The sequence below is a fragment of the Carassius auratus genome, chromosome 15 (genome assembly GCF_003368295.1).
Source record: "Carassius auratus strain Wakin chromosome 15, ASM336829v1, whole genome shotgun sequence".
NCBI classification, from domain to species: Eukaryota; Metazoa; Chordata; class Actinopteri; order Cypriniformes; family Cyprinidae; genus Carassius; species Carassius auratus.
This window is the reverse complement of record NC_039257.1, coordinates 16,942,987-16,957,655: the sequence shown is the minus strand read 5'-3', so window position 1 is coordinate 16,957,655 and position 14,669 is coordinate 16,942,987. Positions and strand designations below refer to the sequence as shown.

The following is a 14,669-nucleotide window of genomic DNA, read 5'->3' as shown; positions in this document are numbered from 1 at the left end:
CAAGAATATAAAAGATTGCATAACACTTTATTTTGATGGTCCACTTTAGACCTTATACTAACAGTAAGTAACTTTGCAACCACATGTCAACTAGAAGTTATTAGAGTATTAATAGACTGACACTTTCTTTGTCAACATTCAACTAACCCTAAACCTACTCTAACAGTCTACTCTGAGAGTTAGTAGACATGTAGTTGCAAATCATGAGATTTAGCTGATGTAGTTGACATATAATTACAAAGTTACTTGTCTAAAGTGGACTATCAAAATAAAGTTTAACCAAAGATGGTTAGAATTTTTTATAAAGCATACACTGTTACATTCTTATTTTGCTCTGGAACCTTTGTTCCTTCTTTGTTGCTAAGAATGAACTGAAATTATACATATTTTGCATCCCGTACCTCTGAGTGGGAGATCTTCCCAGGGCACTAGCCTGCCTCAGAGACTAAAATCAGGGCACCCAATTTGGAGATGGCACTATAGAGGGCACATCTGGGCGTACCCCTGACTTATACCGAAGTCGGCCTTTTTATACTGCTGTCTTAGTCCATTAATAGAGCATTTTCTTTCTATGAAGAATAGCCTAAACTTAACATGCAATTTACCAGGTTATATTTCTGTTCTGCACTATTCTGCTTGCCTGTTTGCTTAATTAATAAGGTGTGTAATGAATTAAGTCATCCCTCGTTTTACATTTGTTTTAGAATGACCCAAAACCATGCCTTGATAGACATGCACTGACTAGACCAATTTTGTCCAAGTTCAAAATAAAACTATGAACCACTCTATTGTGAATGTATGGAGCTGTATGAATGCAAATTTATGAACGAGGGAATGCAACTATATTTGTGAGAGGATGCCAAAGTTTTGTGTGGGAACAAAAAATAAATAATTTTTTTCACCACCATGTTCATTTAGGGGCTCCATATAATATAGACAGCTTTGCAGTGTTTTATGGACATATTTTAAAATACCCAGTCAAAATATTTGTATCTATTTTTATCATGTGACAAATCATATTAATTGCTATCCATTCCACAGATCCTAATTGCCTTTTACAACAGACTGCATTTTACCTATGCAAAATTAATGCCTTCAAATGCCTCATGCTGCCTTTATTTTATACAAAAGGTGATGCTTGTTCCCTCAAATTAGACCAAAAGTCTGAGCTCTTTTGATCTGTGGGCTATGTTTTCCTCAATCTTGAAGTCTGAACAAAGCTAGTTTGTCTTTGAAAACCACTTTAAGGTTCTTGTTCAAGTTTAGAGGTGGTCAGAGAATAATGCACATCTAAAACCATTTATATATCTTTTTTTTTTTTTTTTTTTTTTTTTTTTTTTTTTTTTTATAAATAAGGACATGAAATCTCACTCCTAGAATCACTTTCTCCCCCTCTGGCCTAGCTGATTTCTTTCCAATTGAATCTTAAGCAGCCAAATGTGTTTGACATTGAAACCAATAACAACAGCTGCTCTTTATGAAACCTTCTGTTGCAGGGCAAGTATATTTGTTTGCACCACATCGTGATATCTGCAAGTCTGCAGCATTCCTTTCTCTAAGCTTAGTGACATCATTAGACCAAAACTCTCACTTCACTGATTTTCCTAATACTTTCTGCAGGAAAGTCAAATAGTTTATTTTGTTTTTATTTGTTATTTTTTTTTTGCTGGATAAAAAAAGTTCACCATTGATGTTGATGTACCTCATGCTGTATTGAGCAGATACTGAGATGTGATGTCTGAGTACTAGCATAGAAAAGAATAGTCAGAAAGGACATACCTTTAATATCTCACTTGTTTTTTGAGTGAACAATGAGATTATATGAAGAGGAGATGGAAAATCTCCTCTAAAGTTTCAGAATAAGTCTCAACAATGTTGCAAAATTTACTCAGAATTTTAAAGACATCCAAGTGTGAAATGTTAGCTGTGACTACATGCTTACTCATAATGCTCAACACGGGATAACAAACTGTTGCTGCCTCTCACAGTTTCAACAAAGTCCTGGGGTCTGTTTGTCATCTATTATGAATCATGACTATTAGCATCATTGCTACTGTGCTCCCTATATGTAAAGGGACCCATTGAAATTAGGTGGTCCAGGCATGTTGAGTGCAGGGAATACACAAGTTATCATTTAGGAACCCTTGGGGGTTGGTGGCTAGGTCCATTTTGGCTAGGTCAATTTCCCTGCGAATATATATTTGATCATGTTTTATATGTTTTCTAATAAATGACAAGACTCTTTCAAACACTGGTGCAAGTGTAGCATTTTACTCAAACATTTATAAGGTAACACAGTTGCAAAAGGTCGCCCACAGTGACAGCAGGTATTATCTATATGATGTATTCACACAGGTCATAACCACATTGTTGTAGCATAGAATCAGCCAGAAAACTACAAGACTGTATGAATAAAAAGAAAATTGTGTGTGGGGAAAACTGTTTGCAATTCATGTCTAAAGCTGAGTAGACACTGTGATTTTACCATGATTTCGGGGTCATAAATATATTTTTATTGTTGGTCACAGGCAGCTTAGTATTGTTTCAGTTTATTAAATTTGAGATGAATAGCTTCCAGTGAAGTTCTGATTAAAAATGTATTAAAAATGTTATGTCCTACAATGTAGTTCTCTAATGAAGAATTAATTAGGGAACAGCCATTGATGCCAATTTTACATACTATACAAATGAATGTGTAAGAACTGACAAGGGCGAGGAGTGAAGATATTTGACGTTGCATAGTCTACTTTGGATTTTACTCAGCATCTCACTGGGGTCACATCATACAATCTGACAAGCAACTATTGTAAAGACGTCAAAAAAATGCACATCTTAAGTTAAAGAAAAAGAAAACCATTAATAGTATGGCTTTGTTTCCGTCACACGAACACTGACAATCTACCATTAATTTCCTTAAATGTTTTGGGTTATATACTCTTGTTAATTCATCTGAGAAATGGTTGACTTAATGAGTGATGTAGTGTGGTGTGAATGCATTGTAGAACATCTAATTAAGCCTATCTCACACCTCCAGAGAGCTTTCAAAATGAGACCTCAATTCTTACAGCTCTCCAATGGAAACGGCGAAACCACATAATAGCAAAACAACTGGCACTTGCTCCTGTGAAATTATCATTACTTTAGCTTTTGCCACTTATAAAAGGTCAGGCTCAGTCTCTTGAACATTTTCTGGAACTATGCCTATCTTCAGAAATGTAGCAGTGTTCCAGTGTGAGCTACCTCGTATGTGTCTTAAAGCAGAGCACACAGTCCATTACCAGAGGCAAAAGGCAGTCATTTGATTGAACTCAGATTGCCGGAGCCCTCTTGAGAGTGTCTGGACTTGAGAGAGAGAGAGGGGCTCTGAGGGCAAGTTTCAGAGCAGTGACCTATATCAGATAAGCAGTGATCCTTAGAGGATTGAGAGACTGATAGGGTTTATAAGACATTCTGCATCATTTGTTTTCTGGTATGGGTGAGAGCTAAAGCAACAGCGTTAACCGCTTATCCTCTAAATGAAGATACAGCAGGGACAGAGGTGATGGGAAAGAGGTAACTCAGCCAAACCCCCTGATATTTCCCTTGCTACTTCCTAATAGCTGGAGAGAGAGAAAGAAGGAATTGACAAAGAGCTGTCAACATCTAGCTGTGGTTTGCTGGTACTCCCCTTAGCCATAGTAAGTTCAAGGACAGGGTATTACCAAAAACATTCTTCTATGCCTTCAGTAAAAGCCGCTCTGTAAATTTGTGTTTAGTATCAGGGGTTTTCATTCAAGGTCCAAGGGATACATGAGGGAATCTTGAGGCTGAATCACTAATGTCCACAGAAACATCAAAACAAAGCTGAGAGCCTGAGTATTCTCTTTAGTCCTCATGAAAGAAAAGCCTACCAACAAAAAAACCCTTCATTCTCATATAAGACCATTGAATATTGGCTGGAATACCACTCCAGTGCTGCGAAAGCCTCTTAATGTCTTAGTGCTCCTTCTGATTAGTCTGTGTCGATGTGCCACGGATCTTCAGAGGCAGCTGTCGGGGATGGGGCTCTCGGCTGATTGGCTCTCCTTCACAGCTTCCTCAGAAATGAGTGTCAAGCAGGTGGCAGGGTTGCGGGAAGCACAGCGAGATAGTAGCTCCTGTCCACTACGTTTGCAAGGGCACAGGTAACCCTGCAGGTGCATGCGGACCTTGCTGTGCAGCGAGGCATAGATGAAGGGGTTGTAGCAGGCTGAGCTCATGGCTATCAGGTGGCAACTGACCTGCAGCACGTTGACGTAGCGCTTGTCCAATATCTGGAAGTCCGAGTCTAGATCCAGAAGGAGATTGAGGACTTGCAGCGGGAGCCAACAGAGGGCAAAGGCAAGGACGGAGGCCACCAGAAGGGAGAAAGTCTTGTGCCGCTGCTTGCTCCATCGCTGCTGGCTATGGGACGATTCTCCAGGCATCGTGTGTTTTCGGAGGTGCATGCTGATGGCACAGTAGGAGACGCTTACAGACAGCAGGGGGATCATGTAGGATGCCAGCAAGAAGAAGCAGGAGTAGAGCAAGCGCTGGCGTTCGGCTTCCAGCCAGAATTCCTCGCATACTACCAGCTCCATGCCACTGGGTCGCAGGTCCACATAGCGTGTATGAAGGGAAGGAGGAGCAGCCAGGGCCAATGAAACTGCCCAGACACCCAATGCCACTGCGCCACAGCCCCACACTGAGATACGCCTCCGCACTGGATATGCCACCACCACGTAACGGTCCATGGCGATGGCAGTGAGGGATAATACAGAGGCGAAGACCGTTGCACCTTGCAACAGAGGAATAAGGTGACACATTGGACGGCCGAATGCCCAGCCATGTGCATCAAAAGCATACGATGCTGTCAACGGCACACAGCTAAGGCACATCAGCAAATCCCCAGCTGCCAGGTTGCCGATGAAGAAATTGGTGGCATTGTGGAGCTTTTTGTCCGCCAGAATGCAGGCAAGAAGGAAACTGTTCCCGACACCAGCAACAACAACGACCAAGGTGTAGAGTGGAATAAACAGAGGTTTGAAGCGTAAAAGCAGCTGGGTTCCCGAAAATGTATCCAGGGGGTCTGTTCTATTCGTAGCTCCGAGGGATGCATTAATGCCGGCCAAAACTTGTTCCAGAAGAGGATCCATTTCAACCTGTGACAAAAACATTCATGAAAAACAAAGACAACCTTTATGCACAAACAGGTACACACTCACTCATCCGTTAGAGATAAACTCAGTGTGAGATTGGCACATGGAAACGCTGTTGCCATGCTCTTGATGGAACCCCTTTTAAAAAGTCTTTCTCTTTTTGTCTTGATGAGACTTGAGCACCCTCTAAGCACTAAGCAGAAAGGTTGCATTTCACGGATCGAATTAATTGCTCAAGCAGACTTTTTTTTTTTTTTTTTTTTTGCTGAAGGTGAGTCATAACATCTAATTGCAGTGTTATTATTTAGTATTATCTAGAAGAAACTTCAAAGGTATTTACCTTTATTTAAAGCCACATTGTCTGGAATAGGTAATTCACAAAGATGTACTGGTTATCAGCATTCTGAATGGAGAAAAATTAGCATTTGATGACTCTATAATTACTTCCTGAGTATATATCAAACTTCATTACAGGATGTGTGATTACATGAATTGATTATTACAATTGTAATTATACCGCATGCTTAGCAACATGAGTGGAAAAGGCCAAAAAGTAATAATGATAGTTATGTATATCAAATGTAAATGCAGTTAATAGCTGAAAATCTTTATCTAATAACAATGTTTTGCATTTTTTGTTTTTGTTTTTGCACTATGATACAGTATGTTCTTAATATGCCACCTTTTTTAATAGCGATAGAGATTAAGTATAAATGAAAACACTGTTATCAGCGTGTTATATTAGATATGATATCTGATGGTGCCATCAGCTGCCGGTAAAACAGACAGCGTGTGGTCAGGATGAGAAAAATCATACGCACTGAATTTTGAAGACTTTTAAAATTTACAGTTTAAAGCAATTGAATAAAAAAATAATGAATCTGAATTAAAATGTATTATTTTTAATAGTAAAACAATGCAGCACTGAATCCACAATGTGTGTAAAACATAAATTAAAAAGTGTTTTAAAAGCAATTACAATTACAGCACAGTTTTGAAAAGGCACATGCAATGTAAATGACAAGCAAGTGTGTGTTTGTCAGAGAAATTGCAAAAGACACACAGAAAGAGTACCTGCTGCACAAAAGCTTGATGTATATCAAGGTGTGATTTTTGTTTTATGTCCCCTCAGTGTTCTTCCACAGTTGAGATATTATAATTCAGCTCCAAATGTCCACATCCATAAATGATCCTCTGTGCCCAGTTTTCCATGTGTATCTGATATCATTTACCACTGTCTCACAGGAGGAGAGTGGTTAGTGAGGTGCAAATCCACCAACCCAATGGTCTGTGGTGGAGGGGGTGCTGGGAGGCTGAGGGAATGAGTGAGCAAGAGGGAGAGAGAGAGAGAGAGAGAGAGAGAAGGGGGAGTGACTCTGTCTTCTGTCACAAACGCAGTAAGAAAACACAGTTCTCATACTGAGACCAACCTCCTTTTTTTCTTTCTCTCTCTCTCTCTCTCTCTCTCTCTCTCTCTCTCTAGATTAAAATCCACATAGAGGCATATATTTCAGAGATTTTTTTTTTTTTTAATAAAAACTCAGTCTTTAATCTCTCTTTGAGAATTTTTTTTTTCTATTCCCCAGCTTGGTATCTGAGAGCAGCTGATATTTTTGGAAAAACCGGTTGGTGATTGTTTTGGTGGAATTCACAAAACAACTTTGGGATGGCTAAATTGTATATAAAAATCTGTAATCAATACATTCACCATACTCTCCCAGCTAATTAAGTGTCAAGACCTATATAAGTATGGCAAAGAATGTATTGCATCCTAAAATCTTAAGTTAAAGCAAGAGATAAAACCAAAAAAACAAATCAACAGCAGATGTCTAGCTATCTGCCTTCATCAGTGTAATAATTTTTTGGTTTCTCAGTGATTATATAGAAAAGCGACAACATCATGTGATCATAATCAATTAACTCACAGAGAGAGAGATCACAAGCCCGTGTATGTTACAGACGGCCATCTCCCATATGTGCTTCAGCACAATAAAATAGCTTTTTCTCTAAAAGAACATTCACGGGTGCGTCTTTTCAAAGATGGTGTTGCGTCTGACAAACTCGAAGTTGTGTCTTTGTAAAGATGACATTACTTCTTCATCTAGAAATGACTGCTATGCTTTCCCAGGTCACCATGGGGGTATGGCTCAAGTGGAGATCTCCACCGTGTCCCTAGCCCAAACATTTGGAAAACTGGTTCTTCGGGGTGACCAGGGCTGGTTCTCAACTCCCAGCCCAGGTGCCATTCTTCCCGGAGCTGGGGCTTACCAGGTTGTGGAAGGCACCTTTTTCTGCCGGAAACTGACCTGCTATCTCTTCCTCCCTCAGCACTCTCGACAGTGATGCAGCTAGGGGTGTATATGCCCCCCCCCCCCCCCCCCCCCCATTGAAGCAGTCAGTTGCGATGCAGTTGTAACCTAATAACGCCTCCAACCAGCAGGGCAAACCATGCTTCCCCTCCCAGGTCTGTAGATACTTATCTGGTCTGTCTGATGATGCTTATGTGGATTGTGGAGAAGCTGCATCCATCTTACACGCTACAGCGCTACTGCAGGTTCTTCAGGCTAAAGCACTAAGGGACCTGCACGAGGGTGGAGACACTCCAGAAGTTCTGAAAGAGCTCCAAACTACAACTGACCTCTAATTCCAAGTGACGAAGGTCAGGGTTCCCACTACTCCCTTCAGGGATCAGGTGGTGAGCCTGGAAGAACTACCCCCAGAGGAGGCAGACCCAGACCTAGCTTTGTCCTTTGTCCCCTGGAGAGTGGATTCCATCACCCTTGCTTATCAGGCACAGGGTGTGCCCTGCCGGTCTGAGTGCAAGCATACTCTACTAGAAGTGTTTCATCCTCCTGGTCGCTGGCTTGAGGCACCTCACTGAAAGATATTTGTAGAGCTGCGATTCTAGCCTTTGTGTGGAGCACAAGGGTAGAAGCACTTTGAGACCCAATTTTAATGTTGGCTTGCTTAAACCACTCCAAAGAGTCTGTACAGTACACCCTGTCGAACTCTTCTGTCCCCTTAGCAGCCAGACGTTGCATAGTATCCGGCACCAGACACTCACTCGATGTATCTGTGAGTACCGGTAGAGGGCTTGGTTCTGTATATAGAGACCTAAGTGGATCCCATATGTGTAAAGTCCACGATATAGCCTCAGAGTCAGTGTTTCCCTGGCAGTTTTCCAAGAGTTATAATCACCTCTAATCTTCCATATCCACCTAAATGGTAGTTCATATGTGTAAGTGCTTCTGAACCTCCTTCGGGAAGGATGGGGCCTCCGCAACATTCCTGTTCCAAGTGGAATGGGTACATTTTCCCAGTGTTATCCAATCTTACGGAATGGGCAGTGCTATGGCTGGCCTTCTTATTGCCAGCGCCAGCCTACGATGAAAAGGGGGTGCTGGAGGCTCGCACAGGACACTGGAAGGGGCAGCATCCACAGTGTTTTGGTAGGGAACATAATTCATCAGTAATTAGCGATGTGTCATCTCCATTCCCTTTTTCAGGGAACATCTCAGTTACATATGTAACCCTCTAACCTGGAATGAGGGAACAGAGATGTAACATCCAGTCGCCACAGCTGCTGTACCACCGCTGAATGGCCTGGTTACCGGCTCGGCTCCTCTGTGAAAACCTGGTATGCATTGCACCTGCTGCCTTTTTATGCTCACACTATGATCAGTGGCAGCAGATGCAATCACTGAATGACGATGTGCATTGGCTTGTGTAGTTACACTCGAAGTGGATTGGTCTTTCTAAGCAAGATCCCAATTTGTCAGTCATTACCGAAGTAACAACTTCATTCCCTTCTTCAGGGATCCAGGGTTACATACGTAAACCGAGACGTTCTCTATGTAACACAAAAAAATTGAACAGGAATTAATATTATGGCAAAGGTGTTTGCAAATGTGTTTGTGATATTTTGAATGCAAGAGATGTGAAGCATTTTGTTTGTGTAATTCTTGAGTTTGTGTATAAAGTTTTTTAAAAAAGGCAAAGTTTTGAAAATATATGTAAGCAGTTGAAAAAAAAATCTTGTAATATATAAAAAATTAATCTATAGGAATTTTTATAAATCATTTTGTGACAAATTAGCAGAAGATGTTTCACTCTCTGCCTTCATCAGTCTAATAGTTCTTTGTTTCTCAGTGATTATATAGAAACATCATGTGACCATAATCAATTAATCCACAGACTTAAATTCAACAAACACAAACAAATTGATGGGAAACTTGCAGCGGATAGAGAGATATCGAGAGAGAGAGAGAGATATCAAAATTATCATTCAAAGATGACATTTTCAGTAAATAAAACAAAAATGTCTCTCTTTGTATGGTTTCTTTTCTTTTTTAATCAATATCGCCACGTCAGCGGAAAGTAATCACTCATTCAATACTTATACATTTAAGTTGTTCTGTATCGTGATTAGAATCAATACAGTGTCTAGCAATTAGAGATCACTTACTTTGATTCTCAATGCTCTTGATGTTTTCCCAACATACATACATGAACATTATATTAAATATATAAATTTTTTTGTAGAATATGTTATAGCCTACAAGATTTTATATAATACACCTGTTTGTGTGGGAAAACATTTTTACATTGTAATACCGAAAAAAAAAAAAAAAAAAAGTTTTGTTATCACGTATAACTAGTGTTGGGTACCGAAATGTACCTATGGAACCGGTATGCACTGAACCAAATAAGAATGCAGATTGCGATGCCTCATTTCAGTGCCTTTTAAATGCCTGAGCGAACGATTGAAATATGTGTCCTGGTTCTCCGAAATGTACTCAAGACGCATGGGCATCGCTAGGCTTTTTTAGCGGGGCCATAGTATTTAGCTCCATAAACTGTACACAAATTTGCGATCGCCTCAGAGTCAGTCCCCTTAAATTCCATATGATACTGGCATCAGACCCGTCTCCTCTCTGTTTTTCAGCGCACTCTTCAATCCGCAGACCGCGGCCCAGCAGCACGAGCGGACTCAAACAGAAACAGAGGACACAAGGTGTGTGTTTATTGTTCGATTGTCAGAATATTTGTATCTGTGCAATTCTTTGTCATACATACATTTTACAAAAGGTCACGAGAGAGCAGTTGGTTTCTCATCTACTGTAAAGTTTTCGCTCTGTTCACAGCTCCACAGGTGTTTCGTCCAGCGACAATCTAGACCTTAACACATATGAACACATACTTTAATTAAACTTATTTAAATATACTTCATCTAATTATATGTAATTTATACATATACTACTGTGTAAAAGACTTAGTCTTAGGCAGTCGGTTGTCAGACTGCTTGTGCATTCAACCATCTCACTAGATTATTATTAAAATTAATTGCAAAATGAATGTTTGGAAATGTAAACTGATATCTCCTACTGACACATTATAGCAAAAGATATGAACTGGCTTAAAACCCTTTTTTGAAGTGAAAACACTAATGTGCCTAAAACTGTACTTTACAAACTACATTGTTGCTACTTTATAAAGAATGAGCAAACAGTCATTCACAGAACTCATTAAAGACAGTGACAGACAGCACTTATTTTTAACTAAATATCAGAGTGATTGACAGAGATACAGTAGAAACATTGTGTGTGATTTTGTATTAAATAATGACCCAGATTGTGAAATACATTTATTAGCTTTAGAGTAAAGGAAGCTTGGGAAATGAGAGCATCCAAGGAGAGTGTGAATGCTATGAATATATTTTAAATATTTTTAATGTTCTTTAATGTTATCCTTTTAAGGGTTTTTTAATGAATTTATTTTTATAGAAGTATCGGTTCAGGCACCGTTTAGGCTCTGGTACCATTTTAAAAGTATCGAAATGGCACCAGTATCATGTAAAACACAATCGATACCTAACCCTACGTATAAGATCTCATCTAACTATGTTCACCATATTTTTTTATTTTATTTTTTTGTAAGAGAACATTGGGGGATATATATAAAAATAAAATATAAAAACTTTAAGGAAAAATCTGAAGCTAAAATAAACCAAAATGTATTTAATAATAAATACAATATTATTAATAATAATAATAATACAAATAATAATAAAATGCATTTTGCAGACAGAATATTTTCTTGTGTCACAATTTCTGAAACCTGACACTCAAACCCCAGAACCACACTCCAAATCACATACACTAATTCTCAGCTTTTAACTCAGCTTTTAAGACACTTTTTGCATAACACAATACACAGTTCTCTATGTAACACGAAAATCTTACAGAAATTAATATTATGCCAAAGGTGTTTGCTTTTGTGATTTTTTTTAAGACAGTGCTTCATATTGCAAGAGATGGGATGCATCAAAATTCTCATTTGAACCCAAAGATGACATTGGCTGTAAATAAAACATCCAAAATGCCTGTCTTTGTATGATTTTGTTAAAATCAATATCTCCACATCAGCAGAAACTAATCACTCTTTCAATACTTTAATACATTTAAGTTGGTCAATATCGTGATTAGAATCAATACAGTGTCTAGCAATTAGAGATCACTCACTTTGATTTTTGACATTCATCGCCACTGTCATTAATTTGGGAAAAATCACTACATCCTAGATTCTGTCTTATATTTCCTAGACAACAACTTTGATCAACTTTTCATTGACTATTGTGGATGTTTTTATTTTATTGTGATTCCCAGTGATTGAAAACAGCACTCTTGCATTTTCCCAGCATGATGACTATGCTACTTACTAAAATGCCCTTGACCACAACAAAAAAGCTGAATGTCAGACAAGTAATTCCTTCTATAAGCATCACTTCTAATCACCATTAGCTTTGCTATTTGCATCACAATGAGAAGGCAATCATTTGTATGACTCTGAATGAGAGTCATTAAGCGATCGGAATACAGGACACTTCTCATGGCATGATGTGATTAAATGGTCAACAAGAAAAAAAGAGTTTCTATAATGAGCAAATCCAACGTGGAATGTACTGATTATTTAAACACTGAATTACACTTAAAGGAAGAGTAAAGTTTAAAATCAAAAATGATTGTTTGATGCAAAGACATTTAATTTGCATTAATTCATGGTAAATGCCTTATCTCCCTCAAAGGACAGCTGACTTGGGTGTTTTCAGTTTGGACAGTCAAACTGACACAGAGTGATTGTTTTTGAGGGGGCTGGCACGAGGCTTAACGCAATCAATTGCCATCTTGTTGATACCCTGAGAAGAGTGAACTAAAAATGGGCAAAAAATTGAGCAAATAGAGTGAATTTGAAAGGTTAATTGCAATTGTGCCTGTCTAAGTAAATGTCTTGGCATAGCTAGTGTTCTGAATTTGACTGCGGGCAAAGCCTTTGGTGTAAGACAATCAACACTAATAATTTTACCCCTCATGTCATGAGGATTTTGACCTCTTTAGTCACACAACCCTTGTTCGACCCCTGCGACCGCTCTCACATTGTGAACATGCAAGCTATTGCTTTTGCTTGACGAGGGGATGAAATAATAGCATAAAAGAGATCAGAAAGAGAAGACATAGATTCACTGAACATTATTTTGGCTGGGGTTAAAACTCATTCAATGGAACTGACTCAGAATCAGTTTACCAGACTCAGGCACTGAACTTTTCTGAAAGTGCAAACCCCTTTTCCAGATCAGTTCCATAGGGCTTTATATAAGGCTCTTATTTTTGAATGAAACAAGATATTAAGTAAGAGAAAAAAAGCATTTTATTCATTGGGGATTGATTGGTAAAAAAGTAATAATGTATCAGCCTTGATACTTCTATGTCAAGTATAATTTTTCCATCTACTACAATGGACTTAATTATGAAGGCTTGTTTCCTCCATAATATAATTGATCATTTAGTTGAGTGCTTATAACTTGCTTTTTTTCTTCTTCTCGGAATTCTGAGTTTATAAAGGGTCAATAAATGTCATGAACGATTCAGAAACTCACAAAGTTTGAATGTCTAACAGAATGTATTTCAGTAACGGTATGCGTGTTTTAGTGTATGTGTCATCAAAGGTGAAGTGTGTAATTCATGCACCACTAGCGAAGCCTAACAGAAAATAAAATAGAACGCAGCAATTTTAAACTCATTTCCATATGAAACAAACAATGATACATGGAGCTGTGCACAAATGTCACCTTCACACAAATTTCTGAAATTAGTTTTGTCACCTAAGAAGCTTTTTCAGATGATTTCTTCAGTCACGTTGAGGTTTTAGCATGCAGCCCAGAGTCAGCTGCATAAAATTGGATCTTTCTCTGTTTGGCCATTTCATCAGTGCTAGTAAAGAGAACATGCTTCTTTTCCACTTTCACCTTAACCCAAACCCCTCAGGCTTTTAGCGTTCAGTATGTCTCATAGTTTATTTATACCCACTCACACAGGAGATAAATAACATGGTAAGAACTTTGAAGGTGCTGCTCAGTTAGAAGCTCTTCCATCTGAAAAATACATAGAAAACAGGCATGCGATAACTTTAATTAACATATTTACTCTGTGCAGATGATGTTCTGGTCTTTCTCCAGAGAAGCAACCTTAAGGTCAACAAATAGGACACATTCTATCATGAACACGTTTGTTGCATCACAAATCCAATAAGAGTTATGCTATGCATTTAATGTGTTCCACTTTAAACTGATTTAGCAACATTCCTGCAACCTGATTGGCCATCTGACGCCTCCGGCTTGTTGTCCAGAAAGAAATCCATGTGTGATGTCATATTATATCAGATATTATATCACCCCCCACAATGTTAGCAGTAGAAGAAAAATGATGTCACAATTTACTCACCCTCATGTCATTCCAATCCTGCATGCATTTCTTTCTTTTGGAGCATAAAAGTAAAAAATTTGAATAATGATGGAAACCAGACCATTTTTGTTCCCATTGACTTTCATTATGTAGGAAAAAAAAAAAAAAACGGAGGAAAAAAACCCAATATCATATCATATCATATCATATCATATCATATCATATCATATCATATAATTTCATATCATATAAACAAGCATGGTGTTGATTTATGGCTGATTCAAAAAAAAAAAAAAACATCGCAAGAATTAGATGTTTTGTTTCCAGTCAAGACTTGGAGAAACTTGTTCATGCCTTTATCACCAGCAGGGTGGACTATTATAATGGGCTCCTCACTGGCCTTCCCAAAACGACCATTAGACATCTGCATCTCATCCAGAACACTGCTGCCAGGATTCTGACTAGAACCAGAATATCTGAGCATATCACACCAGTCCTCAGGTCCTTACACTGGCTTCCATTTACATTTAGGATTGATTTTAAAGTACTTTTACTTGTTTATAAATCACTCAATGACCTAGGACCAAAATATATTGCAGATAAGTTCACTGAATATAAACCTAACAGATCACTCAGATCATTAGGATCGAGTCAGTTAGAAATACCAATGGTTCACACAAAACAAGGGGAATCTGCTTTTAGTTACTATGCCACCCGCAGCTGGATTCAGCTTCCAGAAAAGATCAGATGTGCTAAAACACTAGTCACATATATA

At 38.6% G+C, this 14,669-nt stretch overlaps 1 protein-coding gene across 1 annotated transcript; it reads right to left on the bottom strand.

The window, feature by feature from the left end:
• Positions 1 to 2,717: 2,717 nt before the first annotated feature.
• LOC113115564 (prolactin-releasing peptide receptor) lies at positions 2,718 to 6,425 on the bottom strand. The gene is made up of 2 exons (XM_026283139.1): positions 6,231 to 6,425; positions 2,718 to 5,159 (listed from the first exon to the last, which is right to left on the bottom strand). Exon 2 carries the CDS (start codon positions 5,151 to 5,153, stop codon positions 4,020 to 4,022), a length of 1,134 nt encoding a protein of 377 aa, XP_026138924.1. The 5' UTR covers positions 5,154 to 5,159; positions 6,231 to 6,425; the 3' UTR covers positions 2,718 to 4,019.
• Between the last annotated feature and the right edge of the window lie 8,244 nt (positions 6,426 to 14,669).